This window comes from Hippocampus comes, unplaced genomic scaffold (assembly GCF_001891065.2).
Source record: "Hippocampus comes isolate QL1 unplaced genomic scaffold, H_comes_QL1_v1.1 scaffold54, whole genome shotgun sequence".
Classification (NCBI taxonomy): Eukaryota; Metazoa; Chordata; class Actinopteri; order Syngnathiformes; family Syngnathidae; genus Hippocampus; species Hippocampus comes.
In genome coordinates this window covers 210,779-219,350 of record NW_017805825.1, presented here as the reverse complement: position 1 = coordinate 219,350, position 8,572 = coordinate 210,779, and the positions used below count along the sequence as shown (strand labels likewise).

Genomic DNA, 8,572 nt, shown 5'->3' with positions numbered 1-8,572 from the left:
GGGGGGGGTAGATACTATTGCACCGGGAATTCATTTTGTACATCGCAAAAAGTGGCTTTAAAAAGCAAGAGAAAAACCAGAATCTTGGTTAGATTTTCGTTCCTGGCTGTGTATTATTTTGACCCATCGGACACTTCACTACACTACATCCCAAATTTATAATACCTGAATTACAGTTCCTATTAACTTTTATTTGTTGTCAGACCTGACAACCATTCAGGTTTTGAGCAAATTTCACATCCACTCATGTCATCCCCTCCTTTTTGCATGTTGGTTACATAACTGCGTAACTTGCACCCGTACGGGCTCAGTTTCAACCAAGCAGCACGTGATGGGGAGTTTAATAAGAAACACATTCCATGGCGTCGAGTCAAACATGAACTCACTCCATCTCCTTCTTCTCGGCCTCCTCCTGCGTCAGGTCCTCCTCCACGCTGTAGTCCAGCACGGCGCCCACGCCGAACGCCTGGTTCTTCTGGATCAGAGGCTTGATGGCGTTGTGGTCCTCGCCCGCCACAAACTGGCCGTAGAAGGTCATCTTCATCAGCTTCTCGAACAGCCACTGACCCAGCACTTTCTTGCTCAACTCCATTAACTGTAAATGTGTAACACCCCCATTCTGTTAGCTGTACGTTGCGCAACAATGTTTTGCACGCCGCTGGCGTTTTTTTAATTATACTTTTAAATAATTACAATACGTGTAATACATTTCAAAATCTGAAATACACTATCCGTCTATTCGCCGAACCAGTATACAACGTATTGAAATCATGTTCTGGTATTATGAGCGCTAATTAAAGTATACCTACAGTACATTCATTTTTTTAAGGATTTCATTTTTTATTGAATCCTTTCAATAGCAATGATTCAAATGAATCACAGCTGAGTGGAACTGTCACATTCTTATTACAAATAAAATGATTGGGATTCCATTTTGTTTCCTCAATGTTTAACTGATGTCAATTTAGGAATTGTTAGTCCTCCTCTTCGAATAACTAAAAACTCTTAATTTTAAAGTCATATTTTCTTTGTTAAATGCTTGTAACAAGGCAACTTGTCGCCCAAGATTCTTTCGGATCTGATTCAAGTTGCTGTGTAACTGCAGTCCACGTGCCGACCATGCCTTCAGCAGATGTAAGCGTGCGGCCGCCTCACCTCCTTGTTCCTCTCCACCAAGACGTCCACGGTGCATAGCTTGAAAACCAACAGACTCCTGAGCAGCTCCACATTGTCCTTACTCTTGTAAGCTTCTTCTGTGTTGTTGAAGTCCACGCTGATGTTGCCTCGCGGCAGCCCGCCTGGGTCGCTCCTGCTCGGGCTGATGAGCTCCACGGGCGCAGCCTCCACCACGCCGCATCTTCCGTCCACCATCTGCGGCTGTTGCTGTTGCTCCTTCTCCTTCTCTTTGGTGGACGCCGCCACTGTTGACCTGCATCTTGTTGCCGGGAGGCAACGAAGCTTTCCAGCTCTGTTGGCCCGGACGAGAGAGGAGACGATCCTGTTGGCGCACGACATTGTTTTCGTCTGTGCCGGGTGGAGATGGCACGTTTTCCTTTTTTACTTGGCACGTTGCATAATGTTCTTCTCAATATGGGTGTAGGTCCTCCCTTGTCGACATGTTATGTAATAAAAACAGCCCTCTTCTCGACCCCCACCCCCACCCCGCCAAAAGAATGAAAGCTTTCAGTGACGTCCACACGTTTCCCTTTCGTTATTGCATGACGTCAGCAAGTAGCGCGTACAGGGAAGGATATTTAGTCAAGCGTGTCAGTTAACTTTTTAGAAAGACACTCGATTGAAACAACAGTCACACCTTCGCGATCACAATTAAATGGATGGATAGAGTCAAATAGAAAAAAGATATTATATTCCTTCATTGGCTCCTAGAAGGGAAATTCAATCGTTAACCACGACTACTACCACTGATGAGATTAATTTGAATACTGTACAGTGAAAATGAATTTACATGGGGTTTTCGGCTGGCAACCAGTTCTGTGTTCTCCGCCTACTCCCGAAAACAGCTGGGATAGGTTCCAGCACGCCCGTAAAATGAGTGAGGCAAAACCGGCTCGGTTAATCGATGGGTGGAAAATAAATATTTTTAAGATTAAGCTATCCTTTATTTGCCCCACATTGTAATAAGTCAATCTCAGGATTTTTACTTAAGTAAAGGAGTTAAATTAGCCTAATTCTACTTTTGTCTGTCGTTTTTTTTTTTTTTTTACATCAGGGTCTGTAGTTGTACTTATGTACACTATATGAGCGATTTGGCAATCTCTGGTATTTTTTTTAACAATAACTAAACAGTAAAACGACGTTTTGGTTGTACAGTGCTGTCGTTGAAAAGCATTTTTATTTTTAAGAAATGTTGTTCTCTTCCAAAGATGGCAGCACTGTAAGAGAACGCCACGTCAACTGCCGCATATGAAGCGTAAAGGAAGAAGGTCCCATTCTTTCTGCCTGGAATGAACCGTCGAAGAAGTCAGGGAAGCTCTTGTGTTAGCCAAGGCTGCCAACCAGCCATCTTACGCGGAAGCCGGAGGAAAGCTCGAGTTGGTCGCATTGGCGCAAGAAAAGGTGTTTGGTACATCCTAAACGGTAATGATTCAAGACGTGAAATATTTAAATAAGCTAGTACTTTTAAGTGAACTAGGAGTGCTCATTTTAGGTCGTGGCGTTTAGGCAAAAAGACGTTAGTTCGAACAGTGAAAGGCAGTTACACGAACAATACTTGGCCTGTGCTCGCACCTCGCCATTCGCTCTCACTGTGTTATTTTCGCCCGATGGTAGCCCACTAGGTTTTTAATCTATATATGTGTTGAGAGGCAGCTCTCAAGCGGATTACTTTTTGCATACAGCGACGCGACCGTGACGAGCCACTTTGCTCGCAACGCTTCGAGCTAGCCCAGGCCGACGAATCCATTTGTGAACTCGTCGGCCGTAGCCATGTTTCTTGAGGACTTAAATTTAACCTTTACCACGCCTAACTTCTCCATGGCCTGTTACTCTTTTCACATTAGGTTTTCTTAACGTCTCTTTTGTCGTTCTCATTGTTGTATTTTATCTAGCATTGAGCCCCACCCATGAGTACTTTGACCCTTTTTTTTTTTTTGCGCTTAACGATTGTGTTAAAGCATCGTCGGTAAAAAATAATGTTCCTTACCTGATAACCTTTTAATTTTGGTTTCACTCTCGTAGTGTAACACAACGAAATAAAGTCAACACTAAAAAATGGCTGTTGAGTCTCTTGAAAAGCACAACATATTCCTGATAATCAAGCCTGCTGTTGATCTTTATTAGACGGTATCCCGCTTTAGCTAAAAGTAATCACTGTGGCTTTATTAGAACATACCCTGATTCATTTTGTGAAACTCGTTGTGTTTCACTTAAAATTTGAAGTTGCATTCTGGTCCAGTTGTACTGAATGTTTCAAGCTGCTTAACCAAGTGTATTCACTGCATTCTAAAACTTTCAGGTCTGGATTCTCAGTACACACCCCTTTGTCTCGGGCTCATCATCTGATCAAAACAAGTCTTGTTTTATAATTTTTATCATTGATTAAGATAAGGAATTGGAGCATTGGACAAGCATTAGTATAACAAGAGCTACAGCTACAAAAACAAGTGAATTTACAGTCAAAGGTGCCCAAAATTCCCTCTCTGTGTCAGCAGCAGGGCATCTTATTCCTTCACCATGTCGGAGGGCCGGATCTATGTCGGGAATCTGCCAATGGATGTCCAGGAGAGGGACATTGAAGATCTCTTCTACAAATATGGAAAAATTCGTGAGATTGAATTGAAGAACAACCGAGGCACTATCCCGTTTGCCTTTATTCGATTTGAAGACCCACGGTGAGTTTTGGGATGGATCCAGCTTCATCCCCATTGGGTATCAAGTGTTTTCTGTAATAGTTCCTCAAGTGCTCCCGGCAGGAAATGGATCCGCAACATGTCTGTAACCGGCCCACCTAGGTAAGGAGTTCTGTGCTCTCTTCTCTTAGGGATGCGGATGACGCAGTCTATGGAAGGAACGGATATGGATATGGAGACTCCAAACTACGTGTGGAGTATCCTCGATCCTCAAGTAAATTTAATCCAATGGGAGGTGGAGGTGGTGGTGGAGATAGAGGAAGTGGACCCAGAGGACGATTTGGACCCCCGACACGGAGGTCTGAGTTCCGTGTGATAGTGACTGGTAGGTGGACATCTACAGTTGTAGCCCATTAATAATACCCCTTGGATGTCAAGTGGACCATTAGGAAGTGGACATGCAGAGTCTCAGGTGTCTCTTGCCCTCCCATGGCGGACGACAGCATAAAGGGACTTGTAGTTAGAAGTCAGGAGCTGCAAGGTAGCTATATCTCATAGCAGATGGATGACAAAGGCACTCGTAAGATGCAAGGCAAGAATTGTTGACGTGTGTCCTCCTCGGTCTCTAAGTGGCGGACTGGAGGACAAGCGGACAAACTGATGGCCGTCAAGAGTCATAGGCAGGTCTTGGTCCTGTTTGAAGGTCAAAGAGGGACGTCCCAGATTATTGGCAGGCATTTTTTTCTTTCATCCAAGGCGGACTGCAGCATACAGGGACTAAGAGGACAGTGGATTTACGGTCTTTATTTCACGGCGGACCGCAGGACAAAAGGACTGGTAAAAAAGTGGACATTCAGACGCAGATGTTTCTTGCTCCCATGGTGGACTTCAGTGTAAAGGGCCTGGTAGAGAAAATCTTATCTTGTCCTCCTTGCTCTTTCATGGTGGACTCAACAACAAAAGGACTTATTGGACAGTTAACATTCATAGCAACTATATGCAAGTCATGACTATGGAGCTGAAATCCTTGCTCTCTCATGGAGGACTGGAGGACAAAGGTGAGATGGATTTCACCAGTCGCAGTCTTGTATCACTGAACATGGCCTGAAGGACAAGGCCCATAATAAAGGAAATCCAGAGTTATCGGAAGAAGTTTTTCTTTCACTCATCGTTATCCGACTTGTAGACTGAGATCATGAATCACAGGCAGATAGGTCTTGCTCAATTATGGAGATTGTGAGAAGGAAGAGACAAGTGGATGGATGTCCTGAGTCGTAGTCAGATACTGTAAATCACTCACAGTGGACTGTACACAAGTAGAGGATGTCATGAATCATAGCCTGTCCATCTTTTTGACGGTGCACCGAAGAGACTACTAGGAAGGATGGACAAAAATGATTGGCGGATGTTCATTCATGAGAACAGTAGCACAAAGTGACCCTTTTTGACGGTGCACCGAAGAGACTACTAGGAAGGATGGACAAAAATGATTGGCGGATGTTGGGGGGGGGGGTCGCTCTCATGGTAGAGTGAACCACAAAGGGACTACTAGCAGAATGTCATGAGTCACAGGCAGGTGTTAAAAAGTGTGAACTGAAAGACAATGGGTCCAGTTGTCACAAGGATGCACAAATTTGTAGGAAACATTTTTTCGTCACTCATGGCGGACTTGACCTCAAGTGGACGAGTAGAAAAGTGGAATACAATCATTGCCGTTTCTCATGGCAGGCCACAGTATGAAGGGACTTGTTGGAAGTGATGAGTCAGAGGCAGATGTTTTTCACCTTCTCATGGCAGACTGAAAGACAAAGGCACTAAATGGATGGATGCTAGCGACAAGTCTAGGTGATGGCGGAGTGAAGGAAGTCATGTGGTGGACCGGAAGGATGAATATATGATTGGAAAGAAAGTTGCATTTCTATCACGGTGGTCAAGGTGCCTGAAGTGGATTTCACGTTGGGTAGAGTGAATGAAATCTTCATATTCACGAAAACGGTGACTGGTAGGTCCTTGTCAGTCTTATCTTTAGGCCCCTTGTTTCAGGCGAACCCTTTGAAGCTTAGGCCTTTTAAAGGTTTTGTTGATTACATGAGAATTTGGTAGAGTTGCATCCCACAAGTGTTTGTTGGGACTAATGTCGGGGCTCCCTTGAATAGACGAACGTCCAAAAAATGTGATTGGGTAAGAAGTTAATTTGGACAGTTTAGATTTCACTATCGGTGTTTGCCGTCTCAGGATTACCGCCAAGTGGCAGTTGGCAGGATCTGAAAGATCACATGCGCGAGGCAGGCGACGTCTGTTTTGCCGACGTGCAGCGCGATGGGGAGGGCGTGGTGGAATTTCTCCGCCGAGAGGACATGGATTACGCTTTGCGCCGACTGGATCGCACAGAGTTCCGTTCTCACCAAGTGAGTGGAAGACCCCGTGGTACGCCCCTCCACGTCGGCCAGCGGAGCGCACATTCACTCTTGTCCTCGTTTGCAGGGTGAGACCGCTTACATCCATGTCTACGAGGATAGAGGCACCCCCAACTGGGGTCGCTCGCGGTCCCGCTCCAGATCCAGAGGACGCTTTTCGCCGCCCTACCGAGGATCACCACCACCACGTTACCAGTCCCCTCCTCGCATGTCCCGCCATAGTCCGCCTCGGAGATCATCCAACCACAGCCCGCCACCTCGTCACTACCGCTAAAAGCTTAGGATTCACGGAGGAAACTAAGGAGAATGTTCTTTTTTTTTTTTTAAACCACCTTTGCCATCGTAAGACTTTGTTTCTTCCTGCATACATTCCATGGCTACTTCCCTTTTTGTGTGTGTGTGTAACTTTAATATCCTTGTGTGTTGTCTCCGCGCAAGATTTTGACCCATTTGATATGCATCCTGAATTAGTTTGCTCAAATTACTTTTCACAATGTTAAAATATCGAGCAGGTATAGCTTTGCAGCTTTAGCTTAGAAAATTGTTTTCGTGTAGAATCTGATGCTAATCTGATTTAGAACAAATTAGTGAAACTTCAAATCTCGACACTGCAAACCATATATTTTTTTGTAAGCATCTGACTGAAGTAGATGGAATTACCATTTTGTGTGCATCTGTACTTTTACAATAAAATGTTAACTTTCTATGATTTTGTCATTAATTTAAAATGTTATCACTGCAGAATACAACTACAGCGTAATGTTGAGGTACCAATACAAATTTAATTTGTTCAAACTGAGACAAATCCTGCATGCTGGTTGGATGTATTGTTCTCTGCGGCCCTCTTCTCGACCCCCCCACCCCCACCCCGCCAAAAGAATGAAAGCTTTCAATGACGTCCACACGTTTCCCTTTCGTTATTGCATGACGTCAGCAAGTAGCGCGTACAGGGAAGGATATTTAGTCAAGCGTGTCAATTAACTTTTTAGAAAGACACTCTCGATTGAAACAACAGTCACACCTTCGCGATCACAATTAAATGGATGGATAGTCAAATAGAAAAAAGATATTAGATATTCCTTCATTGGCTCCTAGAAGGGAAATTCAATCGTTAACCACGACTACTACCACTGATGAGATTAATTTGAATACTGTACAGTGAAAATGAATTTACATGGGGTTTTCGGCTGGCAACCAGTTCTGTGTTCTCCGCCTACTCCCGAAAACAGCTGGGATAGGTTCCAGCACGCCCGTAAAATGAGTGAGGCAAAACCGGCTCGGTTAATCGATGGGTGGAAAATAAATATTTTTAAGATTAAGCTATCCTTTATTTGCCCCACATTGTAATAAGTCAATCTCAGGATTTTTACTTAAGTAAAGGAGTTAAATTAGCCTAATTCTACTTTTGTCTGTCGTTTTTTTTTTTTTTTTTTTACATCAGGGTCTGTAGTTGTACTTATGTACATTATATGAGCAATTTGGGAATCTCTGGTATTTTTTTAACAATAACTAAACAGTAAAACAACGTTTTGGTTGTACAGTGCTGTCGTTGAAAAGTATTTTTATTTTTAAGAAATGTTCTCTTCCAAAGATGGCAGCACCGTCAGAGAACGCTACGTCAACTGTCGGATATGAAGCGTAAAGGAAGAACGTCCCATTCTTTCTGCCTGGAATGAACCGTCGAAGAAGTCAGGGAAGCTCTTGTGTTAGCCAAGGCTGCCAACCAGCCATCTTACGCGGAAGCCGGGGGAAAGCTCGAGTTGGTCGCATTGGCGCAAGAAAAGGTGTTTGGTACATCCTAAACGGTAATGATTCAAGACGTGAAATATTTAAATAAGCTAGTACTTTTAAGTGAACTAGGAGTGCTCATTTTAGGTCGTGGCGTTTAGGCAAAAAGACGTTAGTTCGAACAGTGAAAGGCAGTTACACGAACAATACTTGGCCTGTGCTCGCACCTCGCCATTCGCTCTCACTGTGTTATTTTCGCCCGATGGTAGCCCACTAGGTTTTTAATCTATATATGTGTTGAGAGGCAGCTCTCAAGCGGATTACTTTTTGCATACAGCGACGCGACCGTGACGAGCCACTTTGCTCGCAACGCTTCGAGGTAGCCCACGCGTCGGTTTTAGCCATGTTTCTTGAGGACTTAAATTTAACCTTTACCACGCCTAACTTCTCCATGGCCTGTTACTCTTTTCACATTAGGTTTTCTTAACGTCTCTTTTGTCGTTCTCATTGTTGTATTTTATCTAGCATTGAGCCCCACCCATGAGTACTTTGACCCTTTTTTTTTTTTTCCGCTTAACGATTGTGTTAAAGCATCGTCGGAAAAAAAAAAAGTTCGTT

General features: G+C 44.0%; 2 protein-coding genes and 1 long non-coding RNA gene across 4 annotated transcripts in view; 2 read left to right on the top strand and 1 right to left on the bottom strand.

Moving 5' to 3' along the window:
* The window catches only part of prodha (proline dehydrogenase (oxidase) 1a), a 7,157-nt gene extending 5,502 nt beyond the window's left edge, over nucleotides 1-1,655 (bottom strand). Inside the window, exons 1-2 of the mRNA XM_019887064.1 lie at nucleotides 1,156-1,655; nucleotides 387-595 (exon numbers count right to left, since the gene is read on the bottom strand). Of these exons, the coding sequence (XP_019742623.1) occupies nucleotides 387-595; nucleotides 1,156-1,515 (569 nt within the window). The 5' untranslated portion in view covers nucleotides 1,516-1,655. The remainder of the gene's footprint in view (nucleotides 1-386; nucleotides 596-1,155) is intronic.
* An 852-nt stretch (nucleotides 1,656-2,507) lies between these two features.
* Nucleotides 2,508-6,930, top strand: srsf9 (serine and arginine rich splicing factor 9). Of its 2 annotated transcripts, none has more exons than XM_019887078.1 (5): nucleotides 2,508-2,598; nucleotides 3,672-3,851; nucleotides 4,001-4,194; nucleotides 6,045-6,217; nucleotides 6,294-6,930. In XM_019887078.1, the coding sequence occupies exons 2-5, from the start codon at nucleotides 3,694-3,696 to the stop codon at nucleotides 6,498-6,500; spliced, it is 732 nt and encodes a 243-aa protein (XP_019742637.1). In that variant the 5' UTR covers nucleotides 2,508-2,598; nucleotides 3,672-3,693; the 3' UTR covers nucleotides 6,501-6,930. The 2 variants fall into 2 exon arrangements, with proteins under 2 accessions (XP_019742637.1, XP_019742638.1); XM_019887079.1 differs by having other exon boundaries at nucleotides 2,531-2,598; nucleotides 3,669-3,851.
* A 961-nt stretch (nucleotides 6,931-7,891) lies between these two features.
* LOC109526058 (uncharacterized) overlaps nucleotides 7,892-8,572 on the top strand; it is a 7,674-nt gene continuing 6,993 nt past the window's right edge. The window contains exon 1 of the long non-coding RNA XR_002170261.1: nucleotides 7,892-8,031. This is a non-coding gene — a long non-coding RNA (uncharacterized LOC109526058). The remainder of the gene's footprint in view (nucleotides 8,032-8,572) is intronic.